The 23,856-nt window shown below is 47.1% G+C and overlaps 2 protein-coding genes across 2 annotated transcripts; one reads left to right on the top strand and one right to left on the bottom strand.

Annotated features, from left to right (window-relative positions):
• The first annotated feature begins 2,058 nt into the window (after window positions 1-2,058).
• LOC121561512 (serine protease 23) lies at window positions 2,059-8,448 on the top strand. The gene is made up of 2 exons (XM_041874064.2): window positions 2,059-2,402; window positions 6,309-8,448. Exons 1-2 carry the CDS (start codon window positions 2,365-2,367, stop codon window positions 7,465-7,467), a joined length of 1,197 nt encoding a protein of 398 aa, XP_041729998.1. The 5' UTR covers window positions 2,059-2,364; the 3' UTR covers window positions 7,468-8,448.
• Window positions 8,449-8,512: 64 nt separating this feature from the next.
• Window positions 8,513-22,687, bottom strand: tmem39a (transmembrane protein 39A). The gene is made up of 10 exons (XM_045216218.1): window positions 22,403-22,687; window positions 20,130-20,322; window positions 19,143-19,365; window positions 18,937-19,020; window positions 18,146-18,300; window positions 17,543-17,653; window positions 13,497-13,719; window positions 10,769-10,956; window positions 10,311-10,431; window positions 8,513-10,182 (listed from the first exon to the last, which is right to left on the bottom strand). Exons 2-10 carry the CDS (start codon window positions 20,240-20,242, stop codon window positions 9,913-9,915), a joined length of 1,488 nt encoding a protein of 495 aa, XP_045072153.1. The 5' UTR covers window positions 20,243-20,322; window positions 22,403-22,687; the 3' UTR covers window positions 8,513-9,912.
• Window positions 22,688-23,856: the final 1,169 nt, after the last annotated feature.

The following is a 23,856-nucleotide window of genomic DNA, read 5'->3' as shown; positions in this document are numbered from 1 at the left end:
TATTCCTCCCTTCCTCCTCCTGCTATGTGTTCCTCCCTCCCTCCCCCTGCTATGTATTCCTCCCTCCCCCCTCCTGCTATGTATTCCTCCCTCCCTCCTCCTGCTATGTATTCCTCCCTCCCTCCCTCCTGCTATGTATTCCTTCCTCCCTCCTCCTGCTATGTATTCCTCCCTCCTCCTCCTGCTATGTATTCCTCCCTCCCTTCTCCTGCTATGTATTCCTCCCTCCCTCCTGCTATGTATTCCTCCCTCCCTCCTCCTGCTATGTATTCCTCCCTCTATCCTCCTGCTATGTATTCCTTCCTCCCTCCTCCTGCTATGTATTCCTCCCTCCTCCTCCTGCTATGTATTCCTCCCTCCCTTCTCCTGCTATGTATTCCTCCCTCCCTCCTGCTATGTATTCCTCCCTCCCTCCTCCTGCTATGTATTCCTCCCTCTATCCTCCTGCTATGTATTCCTCCCTCCCTCCTCCTGCTATGTATTCCTCCCTCCCTCCTACTGCTATGTATTCTTCCCTCCCTCCTCCTGCTATGTATTCCTCCCTCCCTTCTCCTGCTATGTATTCCTCCCTCTTTCCTCCTGCTATGTATTCCTCCCTCTTTCCTCCTGCTATGTATTCCTCCCTCCCTCCTCCTGCTATGTATTCCTCCCTCTTTCCTCCTGCTATGTATTCCTCCCTCCCTTCTCCTGCTATGTATTCCTCCCTCCCTTCTCCTGCTATGTATTCCTCCCTCTTTCCTCCTGCTATGTATTCCTCCCTCTTTCCTCCTGCTATGTATTCCTCCCTCTTTCCTCCTGCTATGTATTCCTCCCTCCCTCCTCCTGCTATGTATTCCTCCCTCTTTCCTCCTGCTATGTATTCCTCCCTCTTTCCTCCTGCTATGTATTCCTCCCTCCCTCCTCCTGCTATGTATTCCTCCCTCCCTCCTCCTGCTATGTATTCCTCCCTCCCTCCTCCTGCTATGTATTCCTCCCTCCCTCCTCCTGCTATGTATTCCTCCCTCCCTCCTCCTGCTATGTATTCCTCCCTCCCTCCTCCTGCTATGTATTCCTCCCTCTTTCCTCCTGCTATGTATTCCTCCCTCCCTCCTCCTGCTATGTATTCCTCCCTCTTTCCTCCTGCTATGTATTCCTCCCTCCCTTCTCCTGCTATGTATTCCTCCCTCCCTCCTCCTGCTATGTATTCCTCCCTCCCTCCTCCTGCTATGTATTCCTCCCTCCCTCCTCCTGCTATGTATTCCTCCCTCCCTCCTCCTGCTATGTATTCCTCCCTCTTTCCTCCTGCTATGTATTCCTCCCTCCCTTCTCCTGCTATGTATTCCTCCCTCCCTTCTCCTGCTATGTATTCCTCCCTCCCTTCTCCTGCTATGTATTCCTCCCTCTTTCCTCCTGCTATGTATTCCTCCCTCTTTCCTCCTGCTATGTATTCCTCCCTCCCTCCTCCTGCTATGTATTCCTCCCTCTTTCCTCCTGCTATGTATTCCTCCCTCTTTCCTCCTGCTATGTATTCCTCCCTCCCTCCTCCTGCTATGTATTCCTCCCTCCCTCCTCCTGCTATGTATTCCTCCCTCCCTCCTCCTGCTATGTATTCCTCCCTCCCTCCTCCTGCTATGTATTCCTCCCTCCCTCCTCCTGCTATGTATTCCTCCCTCCTCCTCCTCTTTTCATTCTTCACTCTTCCTCACCTTTGCTCTCTATTCTCCTCTCATTCTCTTTCTCCATCCACACCCTCATTGTTTTAACACTGCAGGGCACTCACTCCAGCGTCACATACAGTATCACAAAATCATCATCTGAAAACACCAACATGTACAAAGAATTATGATGATGATTGATGATGGTGATGATGGGTCATAACTGAATGGTCTCTGAGGCATGCCTTTAGTCTGGATACAACAATTCTGGAAATAATAACAGAATTCAGTTGGTAAAAGTTCATAAATAAATAGTTTCCTCATCTCTGATATTGTTTGTCAGTGTTTAAATCGTTGCCATGCAAATGACAAGAAAAATATAATCAGTCACGTGACGGGCCGGGTTATAGCAGAGGCAGCGGCTTTTGGGTGGTAATTAAACTCCTGTTAGTATCCACGGAGCGAGCGCCTGTTCCAATGGAGGAGCATCTGCAGCTGACGGGTTGCCTTCGGAACACTTTCCCGGAATAATAGTAGATGATTCCTGAGAGAATAAATCGTTTTCATTTGACCTCCTCTCTCCTGGTGTAAGGATCTACTTTTTGAAAGGAATAGTTTTACTTCCACCTCTTCGCAGCAGCGGCGTTATTGCACCGATACCCACTGATGTCCGCGCGGTAGCAGCAACAACCGCAGCTTCCCCAAACAACCCATCGCGTACCACTTGCCAATGCAAACCAAGTGTAAGTGGGGAGAAGCGCTCCGTGGGTAAGGATTTTCACCTTTTATAGCCTATTATTTAATGTTCTATAAATCCTATATAATTTCCTATTCAGGCTTCCAATGTAGGCTAATGAGCACGGTGAGCATCGGAGCGAGACTCATTGGAAAAGTTCTAGAATAATTCATGCCCAAACAGATTTAAATGTGAGCGATGGTGAAACATAATTTCATCAACATTTATAATGCAGTAACGTTAGTGTTTTGAACACTGTGTGATATCTGTTAATAACGAACAGTGCAAAGGTCATTGTCACTCTTTATCGTTTTATTTTAGCCTATAAATCAGATCAATGATCATCAGAAGCGAAGAGAATAGACATTGTTTCGACCAGTTCTTCCTTTTTATTTGTTCATAACACGCTTGTGGGTTCAGGACATGTATACTGTCCAGGGCATGTAGGCCCACAGATAGATGTAAGTAGGCTACAGTTTACACTCATTTTCTTATTCAGAATGAGTTCATTCATTGGAAGGTATTACATGTTTATTAATGAACCATCACTTTAGCGGTTGGTTGCCTGATCCTACAACTTTGCTTTACAAACCTAAGCATTTTCACCAGCCACCACCACCCGCTGCTGCAGACTGTCCTATAGCCTGCTGGATTCCAAAGGAGAAATCTAGTTAATATAACCATTATGATAGACTACTATACAGTTCCTGCTTCCAGTCTGTACAGGGGCGATTGAGAGACAGAGTGTGCATCCCACATGGTACCCTATTCCCTATGAAGTGCACTACTTTTGACCAGAACCCAATAGAGCACTGGTCAAAAATAGTGCACTATATAGGGAATAGGGTGCCATTTGGGACGTACCCAGACAGTGAGAGTTCCTCCTACTTGACACAGCGATCACAGCCTCCTCACCCTCCCAGCTTCTGGAACTTTACTCCAGTGCTGCTCTGCGCTGCATAGAGCACCTGACCTCTAACCTTTAACCCCTGGCTCAGGGACATTTTAAGCCATATTAAAACAGTGGAAGTTGTGTAACTGCTTGGCCGAATTCCACCGCAGCTCAAAATTCCTAAGGCAGAAATCTTAGTCCCTTGTGCACACAACCCCCCCTAGCTCCAGTCTGGTGGCTAAAAATACGATGAAGGGCTCGCCGGGTCTGGGTTGGAGAATGTTTCCCAGCCGCTGTGACGGTCCAGACATCCGGTCACATTCAGAAGGGCGCTGATCTCTCTGGTCGCTGCAGCAGAACTACAGATATCTCTGGTCTCTTTGGTCGCTGTAGCAGAACTATAGATCTCGCTGGTCCCTTTGGTCGCTGCAGCAGAACTACAGATCTCTCTGGTCCCTTTGGTCTCTGCAGCAGAACTACAGATCTCTCTGGTCCCTTTGGTCTCTGCAGCAGAACTACAGATCTCTCTGGTCTCTTTGGTCGCTGCAGCAGAACTACAGATCTCTCTGGTCCCTTTGGTCGCTGCAGCAGAACTACAGATCTCTCTGGTCCCCCTGGTCGCTGCAGCAGAACTACAGATCTCTCTGGTCTCTTTGGTCGCTGCAGCAGAACTACAGATCTCTCTGGTCCCTCTGGTCGCTGTAGAAGAACTACAGATCTCGCTGGTCCCTTTTGTTGCTGCAGCAGAACTACAGATCTCTCTGGTCCCTTTGGTCGCTGCAGCAGAACTACAGATCTCGCTGGTCCCTTTTGTTGCTGCAGCAGAACTACAGATCTCTCTGGTCCCTCTGGTCGCTGTAGCAGAACTACAGATCGCTCTAGTCCGTCTGGTCGCTGCAGCAGAACTAAAGATCGCTCTGGTCCCTTTGATCGCTGTAGCAGACCTACAGATCTCTCTGGTCCCTGCAGCAGAACTACAGATCTATCTGGTCCCTTTGGTCGCTGCAGCAGAACTACAGATCTCTCTGGTCCCTCTGGTCGCTGCAGCAGAACTACAGATCTCTCTGGTCCCTCTGGTCGCTGCAGCAGAACTACAGATCTCTCTGGCCCCTGCAGCAGAACTACAGATCTCTCTGTTCCCTTTGGTCGCTGTAGCAGAACTACAGATCTCTCTGGTCCCTCTGGTCGCTGCAGCAGAACTACAGATCTCTCTGGTCCCTCTGGTCGCTGCAGCAGAACTACAGATCTCTCTGGTCCCTCTGGTCGCTGCAGCAGAACTACAGATCTCTCTGGTCCCTCTGGTCGCTGCAGCAGAACTACAGATCTCTCTGGTCCCTGCAGCAGAACTACAGATCTCTCTGTTCCCTTTGGTCGCTGTAGCAGAACTACAGATCTCTCTGGTCCCTCTGGTCGCTGCAGCAGAACTACAGATCTCTCTGGTCCCTCTGGTCGCTGTAGCAGAACTACAGATCTCTCTGGTCCCTCTGGTCGCTGCAGAAGAACTACAGATATCTCTGGTCCCTTTGGTCGCTGCAGCAGAACTACAGATCTCTCTGGTCCCTCTGGTCGCTGCAGCAGAACTACAGATCTCTCTGGTCACTCTGGTCGCTGTAGCAGAACTACAGATCTCTCTGGTCCCTTTGGCCGCTGCAGCAGAACTACAGATCTCTCTGGTCCCTCTGGTCGCTGCAGCAGAACTACAGATCTCTCTGGTCCCTCTGGTCACTGTAGCAGAACTACAGATCTCTCTAGTCCCTCTGGTCGCTGCAGCAGAACTACAGATCTCTCTGGTCCCTCTGGTCGCTGCAGCAGAACTACAGATCTCTCTGGTCCCTTTGGTCGCTGCAGCAGAACTACAGATCTCTCTGGTCCCTCTGGTCGCTGCAGCAGAACTACAGATCTCTCTGGTCCCTTTGGTCGCTGCAGCAGAACTACAGATCTCTCTGGTCCCTTTGGTCGCTGCAGCAGACCTACAGATCTCTCTGGTCCCTCTGGTCGCTGCAGCATAACTACAGATCTCTCTGGTCCCTTTGGTCGCTGTGGCAGAACTACAGATCTCTCTGGTCCCTTTGGTCGCTGCAGCATAACTACAGATCTCTCTGGTCCCTCTGGTCGCTGCAGCAGAACTACAGATATCTCTGGTCCCTCTGGTCGCTGCAGCATAACTACAGATCTCTCTGGTCCCTTTGGTCGCTGCAGCAGAACTACAGATCTCTCTGGTCCCTCTGGTCGCTGCAGCAGAACTACAGATCTCTCTGGTCCCTCTGGTTGCTGCAGCAGAACTACAGATCTCTCTGTTCCCTTTGGTCGCTGCAGCAGAACTACAGATCTCTCTGGTCCCTCTGGTCGCTGCAGCAGAACTACAGATCTCTCTGGTCCCTTTGGTCGCTGCAGCAGAACTGCAGATCTCTCTGGTCCCTCTGGTTGCTGCAGCAGAACTACAGATCTCTCTGGTCCCTCTGGTTGCTGCAGCAGAACTACAGATCTCTCTGGTCCCTTTGGTCACTGCAGCAGAACTACAGATCTCTCTGGTCCCTGTAGCAGAACTACAAGTCTCTCTGGTCACTGCAGCAGAACTGCAGTGTCTATAGAGATCATGACTAATATAAGAAATAGCATCATCATATAAACAAACACTAAATCACATGTAACAGTGAGAGAAGGGACTGTTTTATCAGCTTAAAGACCGCTGATGTATTACTAGCTCACCACATCTCACCTGTCTAGGTATTTAGTGACATCACATCTCACCTATCTAGGTATTTAGTGACATCACATCTCACCTGTCTAGGTATTTAGTGACATCACATCTCACCTGTCTAGGTATTTAGTGACATCACATCTCACCTCACCTGTCTAGGTATTTAGTGACATCACATCTCACCTGTCTAGGTATTTAGTGACATCACATCTCACCTGTCTAGGTATTTAGTGACATCACATCTCACCTGTGTAGGTATTTAGTGACATCACATCTCACCTGTCTAGGTATTTAGTAACATAACATCTCACCGGTCCTCTCCCTCTCTCCTCTCCCCTCTCCTAGGTCCCCCTCCTCCATGGCCTCTGTTCCCTCCATCCCATCCCTCCTTCCCCTCCTCTCCCTCCTCCTCTTCTCCATTCCTCCAGTGGCTTCTATCCGACCCCAATGGCCCCTGCAGCGCGTCCCTGTGGTCTTACCCCAGGTGACAGAGGACCGCCCCGCCCCCCACTTCCAGGCGGATGCCCGATTGGACGTCACCTCCCCATGTGACCCGGAATGCCACAAGAAGGCTCCTCCCCCCAGCTACTGGGACCTGCGTAGCATCCTGTCATACGAGACGCTCCATAGCAATGGTCGCCTCACCGAAACCGCCGTGGGGATCTACGGGTACACTGCCCGCCCCCAGACCACGCCAGCACCCCATTCCCGAAGCAAACGCCAGATCTTTGGCCATGACGGACGTTTCAGCATCATAGGGCAAGACTTCCTGTTGAACTACCCGTTCTCGGCGGCAGTCAAGCTGTCTACCGGGTGTTCCGGAACGCTGGTGGGCGACCGGCACGTTTTGACCGCCGCCCACTGCATCCACGATGGGAAGAACTACGTGAAAGGGGCACAGAAGCTCCGGGTGGGTTTCCTGAAGCCAAAGCAGCGTGACTCTCCCAATCCCGCCTCTGCCACCAATGCATCCAACGCCCATCCGTCACCCCCAAATAAAATGAAGTTCCAGTGGATTCGTGCCAAGCGCACCCATGTGCCCAAAGGCTGGATCAAGGGCAACGGCAATGACATTGGAATGGACTACGACTACGCCTTGTTAGAGCTCAAGAAGGCCCACAAGAGACGCCACATGAAGCTGGGCGTCTCCCCGCCGGCCAAGCAACTGCCCGGGCGCCGGGTCCAGTTCTCCGGCTACGACAACGACCGGCCGGGCCAGCTGGTCTACCGGTTCTGCCGGGCTGGAGAGGAGACGTCGGACCTACTCTACCAGCACTGTGATGCCCAGCCCGGGGCCAGCGGCTCGGGGGTCTACGCCCGTATGTGGGACCGGAGGAGGCGGCGCTGGGAGAGGAAGGTGATCGGGGTGTTCTCAGGGCACCAGTGGGTGGATCGAGACGGGGCGTCACAGGAGTTTAACGTGGCGGTGAGGGTGACGCCGCTGAAATATGCCCAGATCTGCTACTGGATCAAAGGAAACTACGTAGACTGCCGAGAAGGATGAGGAAGAGGTGGAGTTGACCGATGGACATTGACATGTTATGCACATACTGTACACACACACACACACACAAACGAAAAGGATTGATGGAGGAGAAAGTGAAGTGGGTCTTTACTTCCCTTGCTGAGGAAGAGGAAGTGAAGTTGACCAATGGAAATGTCATTCATGCACATGCAGTACATACTTCATCATGTATTAATATTGTTTCATTATTAACACATCCATCGTTCTGCATGCAGAGACATCCTCCAACACACAACTGTAACCACTCAGATTTACATCCAGGAAGTCATACTGTCATACTGTACATACATACAACCTCACTAACCCTTTCAACCATACATTAAATAAAATGTAATAATGTATTTGTGCCGACTTGCTGCATTATCAACACTGTGCTTTGAAACATAACTGAAAAGGTTCTTATGACTGAGCTTAAGGAGATGGCTTTGACCAAGACTCCCTGGACCGACATGTTATGATGGTTAAGAGAACATTTAATGCACTGAAAGAAAGGATGAAATAAAAGCAGGAAGAAGGTGTGTAAGAGATGGTGGAGAGCCGGGGAGACAGACACATGGTTTCACTGCTAATTCTATAGATTGTAAGAGCTCTGTTGGGACATCTCCTGTTTTTGCCAATGAATGCAACCCTGTCATCAACCAAAGGTGCTATCCTGCTCTTCAAAGTACTACAAAGTACTGTCACAGTACAAATTGTTGGTGTTTCAAATGGCCCCGAGTAAAACATCCATAGCTCCATAGCTCCCTCTGCTGAGTCAAAGACAATACTACAGGCCACTGATGCATCGCACCGGAGGGTTGACTCATCGTTGCCTCTGCCATACGGATCCTCATCTACTCAAGATATGCACTTTGTCAAACTTTATGGTTGAGCTATTTTTGTGTTTTAAAAACAATTGTTCTGCAATATATATCAACTTTATAATGCTTTGGAATAAAATGCATAATGCTGTTTTGCAAATCGGTCTTTGTGGTTTCATCTCTCATCTACACGATCTCGTGGACAAACAATCACATTTCACAAGTCAGTTTAACAGCTTTTTTATTTTATTATTTTATTTCATATTTCAACGGCATAAGAAATGCTCTCGGAAATCAAATACTGTGAGCCATACGAGAGTCCATGCCCCCCCACCCCACCCCACCCCACCCCACCGGCTAACATCTCAGGAACCACATTCATATGACATAGCAATCTGCTGAGAGCCGCCTGCAACAGGACTACAGTCAAGACGACGAGGAACGCGCCCATGAACAAACACGTTCATCCAGGTAATTTGGGATTTTGGCACGTCGAAAAACATGAATCATTCTAGTTCAGCTGCTCATAGAAATAGAACGAAATAGAACGGGTGAATGGACAATTATGGCACTAGAACCCATCTCAGGTCTTCATCTGGAAATAACACTGCTTGCAGCTGAGCAGAACTTTTAGATTTGAAGATATCAAGTGTAATTTGTGATTTAATTTTAAAGCACAAACTGGAAAGTAAAACACATACATACATAACTGCACATTCAATGTGGTTTGCGTCCCATCTAGAAAACGGCCATGCAATCGGTTGCGGTGGTGGTGTCCATTCTATTCAGACTATATCTATGTTTTTCGCTGCTCAGGCACAGTAAAATAAAGAGAGGCTATTTGTGGTGAATGAACGACCTGAATGAACATGACACTGCAAAGGAGACATTGGGCCTGTCCCAAACAGCACCCTATTCCCTATATAGTGCACTACTTTTGACCTGGGCCCACGAGGCTGTAGACAAAAGTAGTGCACTATGTAGGGAATAGGGTGCCATTTGGGACGCACAATGTTCTACAGGCACCAGAGTCAGCGCTCATGGCCAAACTGCAGACAGTCTTGCTACGAAACGAATCCTAATAAAATACAGTAAGAGGATGAATACGTCCTCTACAGAGGCAGTGTGCAGGGAGAGGCGGGCACTCCTCCTCAGTCTCTTCCTTGATTGGCCAACCGAGCCAAAGTCTCTTCCTTGATTGGCCCGCCGGCGCCAAAGTCTATCCCTCTGATTGGCTCTGAAGCCTTCTTTAAGCATCTTTGGTGGAAGTCGGAACGCGGCGAGCATAGGAGGAGGAGCTTAGCACAGCGTGGGGGCTGGGCCTCATGGCATCATGAACACAACTCACTCTCTCCCATTCAATCGCTTTGCACCACGAGGCAACAAACATCACATGACAATACTACCGTAATGCCCTGTGTTACTTTTGAAACAGTATACAAAATAAAATATTATTTAAATAGGTATAAACATTGCATGAAAAATAGAACCGTATCAAAACAATATGAGTTCACAGTCAATCTCCCCCCTCCACCCCTTCCATCCATCTCCTCTCCATCCCTCCAGGGAGGCTAGGGAGTATCCCAACCCTCTTCCCCCAGCTCCAGAACCGTCTCCTGGGGTGTCACTGGGACTTCAGCCCCATGCCGTTGGTGCTGTTGGTAGTGCTGCAGCCTGTACTGGAGGTCAGAGGGTAGGAGTAGGCCTTGCCCAGCACGATGCGGTCCCGGAGCAGCTTGAAGAGGACGTAGTAGTTGCAGAAGAGGATGAGGCCCAGGGAGAGGGTGTGGTTCCAGCTTTCAGAGCGGAGCAGGGAGTACAGCTGGTACAGGACCACGCTAGACTCGATCCAGATCAACAGGTTCAGGATCCGCAGCGGCTTGTGGAAAAGGAACTACAACGCAAAAAATAAATATCAAAATATGTATTTATTTATAAACACGTATTTCTATTGAAATATCAGTGAAATCTCAAGGCAGGATATAAAGACATGAAAGGGGCTGGAGAAAGGCAGTGACTCACGTAAAACCTAGCGTGGGAGACGTCTGACGGCAGGGCCACGTTGTAGGGTCCCACAGCCTTGTACAGACTACGACTGTGACGTACTAACACCCCCTGGGGCCAGACTGTACTCTCAGACCACCTGCAACACACAACACAAAGTTGAGATTCATCCTACAACAGATGCTCAAGAGATCACATAAAAACCTCCCTTGAAGAAGGCCAGATAGCAGAGTGTGGTGGACAGCAGGGTGGCAAACCCTCTTCCTGGAGACACGCTCGAAATGCAGGGTTTTGCTCCATCCCTGCTTTAAACACACCTGGTCGAGTCCTGAAGAGCAGTTGATCAGTAGAATTAGATGTGTTGGAACAAAAGCCTGCACATGGCTAGCTCTCCAGGAGAAAGGTTGGGTTACGTAGTGACACACACGTGCTGTGGGGCGTTGCTGTAGAAGTGTGTGTGTGTGTGGACTACCTACAGGTGCTGTGGGGCGTTGCTGTAGGATCCGTGCTCCAGTTTCTGCCAGCGCCCCAGATGGGCTGCAGAGCGATGCAGCAGGTCACAGTAGCTGGGAGGTAACAGCTGGCTCATCAGCATCACAAACGCATTGATCCACACCATGATCAGGTGCTCACAGGACCAGCGCATGTCATAGTACTGGGTACTCTGTAGGGGGAGAGAAGAAGACGTTTTAGGGTTCAAGGGTCTTGCTTAACACAACGGCAGGAGACGGCATCTAGGATACCTGGAGACTTGTGGAGGAAACTGTGAACACACAAAGACCCAGGGGAGGGAATATGACTACCAGGAGGGTTGACAGATCCTTGGATAATAGGGAGGGGAGATGAGTACTAGGAGGGTTGACAGTTCCTTGGATAATAGGGAGGGGAGATGAGTACCAGGAGGGTTGACAGTTCCTTGGATAATAGGGAGGGGAGATGAGTACCAGGAGGGTTGACAGATACTTGGATAATAGGGAGGGGAGGTGAGTACTAGGAGGGTTGACAGTTCCTTGGATAATAGGGAGGGGAGATGAGTACTAGGAGGGTTGACAGTTCCTTGGATAATAGGGAGGGGAGGTGAGTACTAGGAGGGTTGACAGTTCCTTGGATAATAGGGAGGGGAGATGAGTACTAGGAGGGTTGACAGTTCCTTGGATAATAGGGAGGGGAGGTGAGTACTAGGAGGGTTGACAGTTCCTTGGATAATAGGGAGGGGAGATGAGTACTAGGAGGGTTGACAGTTCCTTGGATAATAGGGAGGGGAGGTGAGTACTAGGAGGGTTGACAGTTCCTTGGACAATAGGGAGGGGAGGTGAGTACCAGGAGGGTTGACAGTTCCTTGGATAATAGGGAGGGGAGATGAGTACCAGGAGGGTTGACAGTTCCTTGGATAATAGGGAGGGGAGGTGAGTACTAGGAGGGTTGACAGTTCCTTGGATAATAGGGAGGGGAGATGAGTACCAGGAGGGTTGACAGTTCCTTGGATAATAGGGAGGGGAGATGAGTACCAGGAGGGTTGACAGTTCCTTGGATAATAGGGAGGGGAGATGAGTACCAGGAGGGTTGACAGATCCTTGGATAATAGGTAGGGGAGGTGAGTACCAGGAGGGTTGACAGATCCTTGGATAATAGGGAGGGGGGGTGAGTACCAGGAGGGTTGACAGATCCTTGGATAATAGGGAGGGGGGGTGAGTACCAGGAGGGTTGACAGATCCTTGGATAATAGGGAGGGGAGGTGAGTACTAGGAGGGTTGACAGTTCCTTGGATAATAGGGAGGGGAGGTGAGTACTAGGAGGGTTGACAGTTCCTTGGATAATAGGGAGGGGAGGTGAGTACCAGGAGGGTTGACAGTTCCTTGGATAATAGGGAGGGGAGGTGAGTACCAGGAGGGTTGACAGTTCCTTGGATAATAGGGAGGGGAGGTGAGTACTAGGAGGGTTGACAGTTCCTTGGATAATAGGGAGGGGAGGTGAGTACTAGGAGGGTTGACAGTTCCTTGGATAATAGGGAGGGGAGATGAGTACCAGGAGGGTTGACAGTTCCTTGGATAATAGGGAGGGGAGATGAGTACCAGGAGGGTTGACAGTTCCTTGGATAATAGGGAGGGGAGGTGAGTACTAGGAGGGTTGACAGTTCCTTGGATAATAGGGAGGGGAGGTGAGTACTAGGAGGGTTGACAGTTCCTTGGATAATAGGGAGGGGAGATGAGTACCAGGAGGGTTGACAGTTCCTTGGATAATAGGGAGGGGAGGTGAGTACTAGGAGGGTTGACAGTTCCTTGGATAATAGGGAGGGGAGGTGAAGGAGAGCAGCAACTTCCAATGTACCGCCTGCTAGAGAGATGAAAGAGGCAGAAACAGTGGGAGAGAGAGAGGACTGACGTACCTTGACGAAGCAGAGAGAGGAAGGCTACGTAGTAAGGGTTAGGGTTAGTACCTTGACGAAGCAGAGGGAGGAAGGCTACGTAGTAAGGGTTAGGGTTAGTACCTTGACGAAGCAGAGAGAGAGGAAGGCTACGTAGTAAGGGTTAGGGTTAGTACCTTGACGAAGCAGAGAGAGAGGAAGGCTACGTAGTAAGGGTTAGGGTTAGTACCTTGACGAAGCAGAGGGAGGAAGGCTACGTAGTAAGGGTTAGGGTTAGTACCTTGACGAAGCAGAGAGAGAGGAAGGCTACGTAGTAAGGGTTAGGGTTAGTACCTTGACGAAGCAGAGAGAGAGGAAGGCTACGTAGTAAGGGTTAGGGTAAGTACCTTGACGAAGCAGAGAGAGGAAGGCTACGTAGTAAGGGTTAGGGTTAGTACCTTGACGAAGCAGAGAGAGAGGAAGGCTACGTAGTAAGGGTTAGGGTTAGTACCTTGACGAAGCAGAGAGAGGAAGGCTACGTAGTAAGGGTTAGGGTTAGTACCTTGACGAAGCAGAGAGAGAGGAAGGCTACGTAGTAAGGGTTAGGGTTAGTACCTTGACGAAGCAGAGAGAGGAAGGCTACGTAGTAAGGGTTAGGGTTAGTACCTTGACAAAGCAGAGAGGAAGGCTACGTAGTAAGGGTTAGGGTTAGTACCTTGACGAAGCAGAGGGAGGAAGGCTACGTAGTAAGGGTTAGGGTTAGTACCTTGACAAAGCAGAGAGGAAGGCTACGTAGTAAGGGTTAGGGTTAGTACCTTGACGAAGCAGAGGGAGGAAGGCTACGTAGTAAGGGTTAGTACCTTGACGAAGCAGAGAGGGAGGAAGGCTACGTAGTAAGCGCTGAACAGGGAGTTGAACAGGACTTCCTTGATGCGGCGGTTGAAGTCGCTCCGGAGTTCCTCCACCTCGCTGCGGATGAGTTCTGGAGACGGGGGCTGGGGACAGGTGTGGTGGGGGATTTGGCCTGGAGAGGTAAACTGCTCTCTCAGGTTCTCCCTCAGTAACGCTAGGAAGTCCTTGGGCCTGGAGGGAGAAGGGAGAAGTAGGAATGATGATCTAGGATCAGTTTTTTCATAATGGAATAAGACTACATGGACAGGGGAGACCAGGGCCCCGTATCCACAAAGTATCTCAGAGTAGAAAATTGGTCGTAAGTGCTGAGAATAGACAGTTTACTTCCTACTCTTATGGGTAAAAATAAGTTACCCATGAATCCTCTTTATTATTAAGATTCACGCCCTAGGCCCCAGTCCACAAAGCATCTCAGAAAAGGTCCTAGGAATCCTGTTAAAACCAGTTTTAAGATTTAAAAAAACTCCCAGCTCAGAGTAGGTTTTAGGATGATGTTAAGACAAACTCTGAGCCAGGAGTAAAATCATGAGAGTTTATCTCAGCTGGTTCTCACGACAGTTTGAGGTACCGCAAAGGAAAGACAGTGATGACGCTCATTAACCAAGGTGCAAATTATTTGATTTATTAGGATCCCTATCAGCCAACGTCAATGGTGACAGCTAGTCTTCCTGGGGTCCGACACATAACGAAGAAGACATTACAGACTAAATACTTTACAATTTACATACATTTAAAAACATTAACATGTAGTGTGTGTGTGTGTGTGTGTGTGTGTGTGCATCTATCAGTTCCACATACATGTCAGTACATACACACAACAAGTAGGTCACATGGGGGAGAGGCGTTGTGCCGTGAGGTGTTGCTTTATTAGTTTTTTGAAACCAGGTTTGCTGTTCACTTGCGCTATATAAGACGGAAGGGAGTTCCATGCACTCAGTGGTCCTCTGTAGCTCAATGTGGTCCTCTGTAGCTCAATTGGTAGAGCATGGCGCTTGTAACGCCAGGGTAGTGGGTTCGATCCCCGGGACCACCCATACGTAAAAATGTATGCACACATGACTGTAAGTCGCTTTGGATAAAAGCGTCTGCTAAATGGCATATTTATTTATTGCTCTGTATAATACTGTACATTTCCTTGAATTTTTTCTGGACCTGGGGACTGTGAAAAGACCCCTGGTGGCATGTCTCGTGGGGTAAGTGTGTGTGTCAGTGCTGTATGTAAGTTGACTATGCAAACAATTTGGAATTTCCAACACATTAAATGTTTTTTATAAACAGAAGAAGTGATGCAGCCAGTCTCTCCTCAACTCTTAGCCAAGAGAGACTGGCATGCATAGTATCTATATTAGCCCTCTGATTACAATGAAGAGCAAACGTGCCGGTCTGTTCTGGGCCAGTTGCAGCTTAACTAGGTCTTTCTTTGCAGCACTTGACCATATGACTAGTTTTATCTTGATTATTGTCCAGAGCCTGCATGACTTGCTTTGTGGAGTGTGGTGTCAAAAAAGACCTAGTTATTACAGACAGACCTCTCCCCATCTTTACAACCATTGAATCAATATGTTTTGAACATGAGTTTACAATCTAAGGTAACACCAAGTAATTTAGTCTCAACTTGTTCAACAGCCACACCATTCGTTACCAGATTCAGCTGAGGTCTAGAACTTAGGGAGTGATTTGTACCAAATACAACGCTCTTAGTTTTAGAGATGTTCAGGATCAGTTTATTACTGGCCACCCACTCCAAAACTGACTGCAGCTCTTTGTTAAGGGTTTCAGTGACTTCATTAGCTGTGGTTGCTGATGCGTATATGGTTGAATCATCAGCATACAGACACACATGCTTTGTTTAATGCCAGTGGCAGGTCATTGGTAGAAATAGAAAAGAGTAGAGGGCCTAGAGAGCTGCCCTGTGGTACACCACACTTTACATTTGACATTAGAGAAGCTTCCATTAAAGAAAACCCTCTGAGTTCTATTAGATAGATAGCTCTGAATCCATGATATGGCAGAGGTTGAAAAGCCATAACACATAAGTTCTCAACAACAGGTTATGGTTAGGGCTGTTGCGGTGACTGTATTACCGCCACACCGGCGGTCATGAGTCATGAAGGCAGTCAAATTCCACGTGACCGTTTAGTCACGGTAATTAGGCTTCTCCAAGCTCTGATGCTGCTGATGGTCATTAGTAGCCTACCAAACTTGCTAACTGACTGGTACACAGCACTATTGTCCCTCTAATCACTCTGACATCAATACAAATGTAATCAAAAATCTAATCAAACACTTCATGAGAGCCCATGAGCTCAGGTTGCGCAACATTTCTATAGGCTATGCAATTGCACGAGAAAACAGAGTGATGGCCTCTATTAAAAAGAGGAGGATCCCATCAGCTCTCTATAGGCTAGGCCTACTATATTTATTTCTCAACTTTCTTATATTAAACATATTGCTTCTCTTTACAACAGGAGAATAGCCTACCTGGCTGGCATGAAAATGAACCACAGGAAAAGCGTCCTCCATTCGCTATTTAAGTGCAGAGATTACATGTATTTTTTCCTGCCCCTGTTTCGAGACAGGTGAAATGATAATGGTCCATTCTAAATCAAAACTAATTTCACACATATATTATTTAGTATATGTAAAGACAAGATTAAATCAAGAATAGTCTGATGGGTGACAATATTAGCCTATCGCTTGTGAATTATTTATTATCACCTGTGAATGATGCCCAGCTTAAGGCAAGAAACAATGCCTTTTTTGTGTGTGACTTTTCGAATCATAGTCACACACCTCATGTAGCCTATCCCATAGGCCTATATGTTTTGATAAGGTTTGTATCACAACTAAAGTGGCCAAATAACTTCTTAAAACGAAGCACATTAATTCACTTTTGCAATGGGTGTAGAGCCTAACTGGTATGCAGCGCGAGAGTTTCAAGTTTGGGGAAGATCATTTTCACCATAAAAATGCAAATAGATCAGGACCTAACATGGAAAACTCACAAGTATGCTATTCTGTTCTTCTGAAATAGACTATATTTTCTTCATATCATGTTTCTTTAGACCTGTCTAAAATAAATAATGGATTTATTGTAAAGGTGTAGGCTCTATTCCATGGATTTATTAAACTTTTTAAAACGTAGATGACCCAAAAGGTCTGCATCAGTGGCTTGTAGGCTATGTGTGGAAGCCAGGAGATGCTACATGTGTTTATGTTAATTAATGGTCAATTACCGTGAGACCGATAGTTATTTGCTTGACACCGGCTGACGTGACCGCCACAGCCCTAGTTATGGTCAATAATATCAAAGGCTGCACTGAAATCTAACAGTACAGCTCCCACAATCTTCTTATTATCCATTTCTTTCAACTCATGAGGCGTCCTAAATATCTGTTGACAAGGTGGGACTCTTATGACTTAAGAGGCTTCATGCAGAGTTTATATTTTTAACCAATAAGAGCAGGAGATGTCTATTCTCAGCACTTAAGACCAATTTTCCACTGTGAGACACTTTATGGATACCGGCCCAGCACTCTGACTATTAACACAGGCCCAGAAATATAACAGGTAAGACGGAAGCAACGTATTCTTCTGTCTTTTTCAGTTTCATTCTTTTTAATTACACTATTATTGCATTTGACAAAATGTCACATGACAGGACTATCAGATTGCAGTGTACTCTCTACGGTACTTTAAAAACGCACACCCTTTAGGTGGGGTGTCGGCTAAAAAGACCATTGACTAAACTCACACAATCAAATAGAGGTATCTGTCCCAGGCTGTGGGAGAGAAGAAATCAATAAGAGATCCTGACTACCTCTGACTCCATCCACACTCCTCTCTTTGCAGGGAACTTATTGCCAGTTGAGTCAATGTTCTGTCCCCCTCTCTGACCAGAAGGGTATGTTTGGCTGGGGGAGAGAACGTTGAAGAAGGGGAGTGTGTCTGTTGTTTATTTGTTTACCTGAAGAAGGGGAGTGTGTGTGTTTACCTGAAGAAGGGCCCATCGGACAGGTCCTGGTCTGGGTAACCACAGTCTGAAGGCACAGGCTGGGCCCTGCCCTCCTGATGGAAGCAACACATGGGAACATACACCCCAAACCTGACAGACAGAGCGACAGGGATGAGAGAGGAGAGAGAAAGAGAGAGAGACGTGAAAGAGAGAGAGAGACACGTGAAAGAGGGAGAGAGAAGTGAAAGAGGGAGAGAGACGTGAAAGAGAGAGAGAGACACGTGAAAGAGGGAGGGAGAAGTGAAAGAGGGAGAGAGACGTGAAAGAGGGAGGGAGAAGTGAAAGAGGGAGAGAGACGTGAAAGAGGGAGAGAGAAATGAGGTAAAATTAGAAAGGGAAAGAAAATGAAAGTTACAACAGGAGTGAGATCAACTAGATAATGGTCAAATATGACGTTGTGGTAATAAAGGCTGGTAACAATAAAATACACTACGCTACTTCCCAGCACATAGACACCATCTCTGAATAAAACCACTAGACTACCATCTACAGAGCTATAGTCACAACAACTCTAGAGCTGCTGTCATAAAGTAACTACTCTGAAACCTCTGGTAACTCCTGTCTCTGAACAGAGCCACTCACGGGTATCCAAGGAAGAGCAGGTTGAGCACCGAGTGGTTCTTGAACAGGTTGACCAGGGTCCAACAGAGAACCCAGCCACACAGAGTAAGGAGGCTGAGCCGTGCTGCGATCAGAACCACGTACCATACCAAGGAACATGGACTGGTCTGAGACGCCTGGGGGGAGGGACACACCCACAGACAGACAGACAGACAGACAGACACACACCCACAGGTTAGAGGTTACACAAACACACTGCACCGACAGACAGCACAATCAACCACAATAAATTGCTACACACTAAGCTCTTAACTCAGACATAACAAGACTACAATACAAAGCCACCACAAGTCAGTCAAACACACACACACACACACACACAACACCCTGGTCAGAGTCCAGACAAAACAATACTAACGATGCAACTAGGAGGATCAGCGTCAGCCTAAAAACTAGACACAAGTTCTCTCCCACAAGTAATAATACACCCCAAAACATGATGCAACGAGTTTAGAAACAGCTGAGAAATAGGCAGCTAAAGTTGAGGAAGGTGGAAGGTAGAGAGAGAGAGAGACAGAGAGACAGAGAGACAGAGAGAGAGAGAGAGAGAGAGAGAGAGAGAGAGAGAGAGAGAGAGAGAGAGAGAGAGAGAGAGAGAGAGAGAGAGAGAAAGAAAGAGAGACAGACAGAGAGACAGAGTGAGAGAGAACGAGACAGAGAGAAAGAGAGAACGAAAGAGCGAGAAGAGATAGAAGAGATAGAAGAGAGAGAGGGAGAGACAGAGAAAGAGAGACAGAGAGTATGATAAACACCTCTGACACTATGGTCCACACCAGTCTCCTGGCCAGCATCACTGTGATGAAGACAGCCAGGTGGTAGTCCATAAGATGGAAGTTCTGCAGAGAGGAGAGACAATAAATAGACTGAAGGAGAGAGAGTGTGTGTGTGTGTGTGTGTGTGTGTGTGTGTGTGTGTGTGTGTGTGTGTGTGTGTGTGTGTGTGTGTGTGTACTACTCACCAGAGATGTGGAGGCAGCAGGGTGACTGTAAGGGTACCACCACACGGTCCTGTAGATATTAATATACTGAACAAACAGCGCCACCAGCAGGTAGAGGAAGAGCAGGAACTCAAACAGCAGGCTGCTGTCCAATGGGAGGTCAGGGATCCGGGAGTGACGGACGGGTTCCGGCGTGATGAGGGCGGAGAGGGGCGGGGCAGAGGGTCCCACACAGTTACTGCTCCTGGAGGGAGGGGGACATTGAGAGAAGCTGGGGTTAGTGGTGTGTGTGTGGTGGTTCTGGAGAAGCCTTGAGCTTGAGTGTTATAGCGTGGTGAGCGTCTGTGTTCTCAAGACTGCTACTGGAGAATGCAGGAATGTGTGTTTTACCGTGAGGGAAAAGGAGAACATGTTATGGCGAGAAAATAACTGAACTGAACAGTGACGTGATCTCTATGCCTCTTCCTCCTCTGTGTTCACCTGAGCTGCCATACCTTCTTCCCCTCAGAGGAGGTGTGGTATTAATAATCTGACTACTCCCCCCTCACTCTCATGGTAGATGACGATATGACCGTCTAATGGTAGAAGAAGATATGACCATCTCATGGTAGAAGAAGATATGACCGTCTCATGATAAAAGAAGATATGACCGTCTCATGGTAGAAGAAGATATGACCGTCTCATGATAAAAGAAGATATGACCGTCTCATGATAAAAGAAGATATGACCGTCTCATGGTAAAAGAAGATATGACCGTCTCATGGTAGATGAAGATATGACCGTCTCATGGTAGATGCAGACAGTAACATTTAAAAAAGACAGTCTGATAAAGTAGCCTAAGGCCTACACATTTCATTTCCTATGGAATAAGGCTTGTGACAATAAATAAAGTAGGTCTGTTTGTGTTTGGGGGGAGGGGGGTTAGGGCTGCTTGTTGTAGTACTGTAGCCCATTCTGTGTGTGTGAGGGCTGTGGACAGTACCTGTGTGTGTGTGTGTGTATCCTCACCTGTTCCTGAGTCCGTTGCCGTTGCTGAGGCTGCCCCCCACCAGAGTCTGAAGGGAGGGCAGAGCAGAGCGGCTCAGCTGTTGTCTACTTGGCCCCCTGCGGCCCCCGGGCATGGCCAGGCACCACCTCAACACCCCCTGCTACTGCCTCTCCACCTAGACCCAGAGACCAGCACCACCTCACAGCCAGGCCACTGGAGAGACCGACAGAGAGAAAACAACGTCAGGGTCATGGTCATTAGGCACAACACGTTAGAAAACGGAGTGAAAACAGGGAGGTAGAATACCATCTGAACTTCTGCAATATGAAATGGCTGTTTCGGTTTTCCGTTACAACACATTTTGTTATGGCTTGTGCCTTAATGAACACAACCCAGGTTCAATAAAGAACAGCCTCAATAGAGGACAAAATGTGTAAACACACGTTGCAGATAGACACCTCCTGAAAAAAACATGCCATGAATGAGTCGCTACTCTACTCGTCGGAGAGGCACGTAGGATGATATGACGTAGGATAAACAATGTATTTCTATCTAAACCTTCCAGAACATCGTGTCCTACTGAACGCAGACCTGGGGAAGACGGCGTCAACAAAAGGCAAGACTAGGACAGAGTCAATAGAACAGAGGTAGGTGAATAGGTTTAGTCCTGGGCTAGGTTACTGGTAGGACAACATCATCACCATAGTCAAGCACCCAGGGTCATGCAACATTACATAAGACTACATCCTCAGACTGATCACAGACAGACATCACACAGACAGACACCACACACAGACAGACAGGCATCACACAGACAGGCATCACACAGACAGGCATAACACACAGAGCGACAGGCATCACACACAGACAGTCAGGCATCACACACAGACAGTCAGGCATCACACACAGACAGACAGGCATCACACACAGACAGACAGGCATCACACACAGAGCGACAGGCATCACACACAGACAGACAGGCATAACACACAGAGCGACAGGCATCACACACAGACAGACAGGCATCACACACAGACAGACAGGCATCACACACAGACAGACAGGCATCACACACAGACAGACAGGCATCACACACAGACAGACAGGCATCACACACAGAGCGACAGGCATAACACACAGAGCGACAGGCATCACACACAGACAGACAGACAGTCATCACACACACCTTACAATGGCAGCCAGGTGAAAGACAACACTTTAGCTACTGTACAGGCCACGGTGACAGAACAAGAGATAACCAAACCAGGTTATCCCAATCCCTGTGTGTGTAAATGAATGGACAATGGGGGAGCTTCCTAGTAGCTGGACATAGGCTAATGTATAGTTTTCCGGAACAGCCCACACACACACAGCCATTCCATTAAGGGAGACTGAACACAAAGGAGTTCGTGAGAGACACACAATGCCCACAACCACAAAATAAAGTTAACTAGCTAGTCCTATACACCATACCTTGATTACTGGAGGAGCAAGGGAAGGGTTGCAAAGGTGCCGCACTGCCAGTCAACGTAAGACTCGCTAGGTTGTTCTTCCACGTACTAATGTTTCAGGTGATGATGAGTGATAATGGTTATAAAAAATATCCCAACTTATCCATGCTTGCGTCAGACTGGAGTAGCAGTAGCCTATCTGCAAACATAGCTAGCTACTGTTCTCAGGCAACACTTTCTTAAGCATGACTGTACTGTAGTGTTGTATCGAAACTGAAGTTTTTCAACAGCAAAATGCGGAAATTGCCCAGATCAGAAGGCATGCGCAATAAAGTAACGGCTTAAATCTGTGGTTGATAGAATGGAAACGGTTCCAATATTATAGGCAACTGTTCCACAAGTCTGACACTTGTATTGCGAGTGCAATATTCCCAATGGCAGAAAATCGAACTTCTAACTACTTTATAACTAGCAGAACATTCTAGAAGATTAAACATTCTCATAGAAGTTGAAAAGTTGTATTTTCAAGACAAGTAGCTAGCTAGTTAAACACATACTGTAGTTACTACACATTTAGCTGGGTATGTATAAGCAATTTGTAACTAGCTAGTTATTTCCAGTAACATAGTCAAGCTAGCTAGTTATTGTGTTATTGGACATGATCGAACTGTCATTTGTTATTATAGAGGAAAGAAACGAGAGCATTTACAGGATTCATCATTTCAAATGGGGAAGTTATGTAGCCTAGGTAACGTTAGTTACATTATGTTGGATTTGATGCATTGTATACAAACACTGCTAGCTAATGAGCTACTCGTGCAGGAATAAAACAGAATACTCACACATCGACAAAAAGCGGATGGTGTGGACACGGATGCATCAGTCAATTGTGGGTTGGCAAGCCGAGATAGTAGCGAACATTTCTCTCGTCTTAAAAATTAATATATTCCTAGGCTTTAGCGGGGAGGGGGTTGTGTGCTACTTATAAACACACAGAACGTTATATCGGTTTACCTCCAACAATAAACATACGGTTAAAAACGAGTCTGTTTGCAGTGCAACACTAGCTAGCTACAGTCACTAGTAGCACACAGAGACCGACGTGGCAAAGCGTTGCCTGTTTTGCGAAAACGTCATCATTCATGCGACGTGTTCTTCTGCCGCGCAGCCGCACATGAATTTGATGACGAATATTTACACAAACGTTACAATCCTCTTGCAAAACATTTTCAACACAGTGTAAATTATGTGAAATAAAAAAAATATGCATTTAATTCCTGCTAACTTTGTTATGTTGAAGAAATTATCACAAACGAGTATGACATCCAATGACATACATCTTATGGATGGCCTTTGATCCTGAATGTAATTTTACTCAAATCAATTGTCAATTTGTCTTTACATTGCCTTGAACTAATCTGATCACAACACAAAGGTGATCATATATAGGTCTGAAGCAGGCATTCACGGTCTGTGTGTATGGAAATTACTGGACAATGGAGGAGCTTCCTAGTGTGTGTGCACGCATGTCCTATAGGCCAGCCTGTTGGGTGTCAGTGTGTCAGTGTGTCCTATAAGCCAGCCTGTTGGGTGTCAGTGTGTCAGTATGTAATTTGCCTGCAGAATGTTTGAAATGGGAACCAGTTGGGTGAAGACACCTGTACACCAAGGTATCTATAAAATAACTTTATTGAAAACATTTCCTTCATTGTCCCTAAGAGGGAGAAACCTACACCACCAACATTGTCTATCCATAGACATCAAATTATACACAATAATACAGCTGTGATCTTCACATCAAAGCCTAGTTCACCCTGAGGAGGTGGTGGTGGTTTTGCTTTCTCTAACAGGATAAGTTCCTAAGCAAACTGACTTCATGTAACAGCACAGTCTTTGCTCATTTTCCTCACATTGTAAATATCGTGAGCCATACGGATACCTACTTAACTGAATATTCACAAGTCAAGATATCCAGACAGAGTGCACAATTCAAACTATTTACATGTACAACATGTAGAAAAGGGACCTGAGTGATCATGGAGTACAAGCTTACATAGGCTATGGCTAAAAACAAACAGGAAACATATTATTAAAATACATTTGCTTTGTTTTCTGGTTGACTTTTGACAAACAATTAATTAAGGCATTATGTATTATTCTCATCTATTATGGCAATGATACAAATAAAATGTTAAATATAAAACCAAAATACCATTCAAAACGTCAGCTTAAGATATATGCAGTAACTTCAAAAACAATGAATCTAGAATATCAGATCGACATGTGGAATTGCATG

Source organism: Coregonus clupeaformis, unplaced genomic scaffold (genome assembly GCF_020615455.1).
Source record: "Coregonus clupeaformis isolate EN_2021a unplaced genomic scaffold, ASM2061545v1 scaf0639, whole genome shotgun sequence".
NCBI lineage: Eukaryota > Metazoa > Chordata > Actinopteri > Salmoniformes > Salmonidae > Coregonus > Coregonus clupeaformis.
This window is presented reverse-complemented; position numbering and strand designations above follow the sequence as displayed.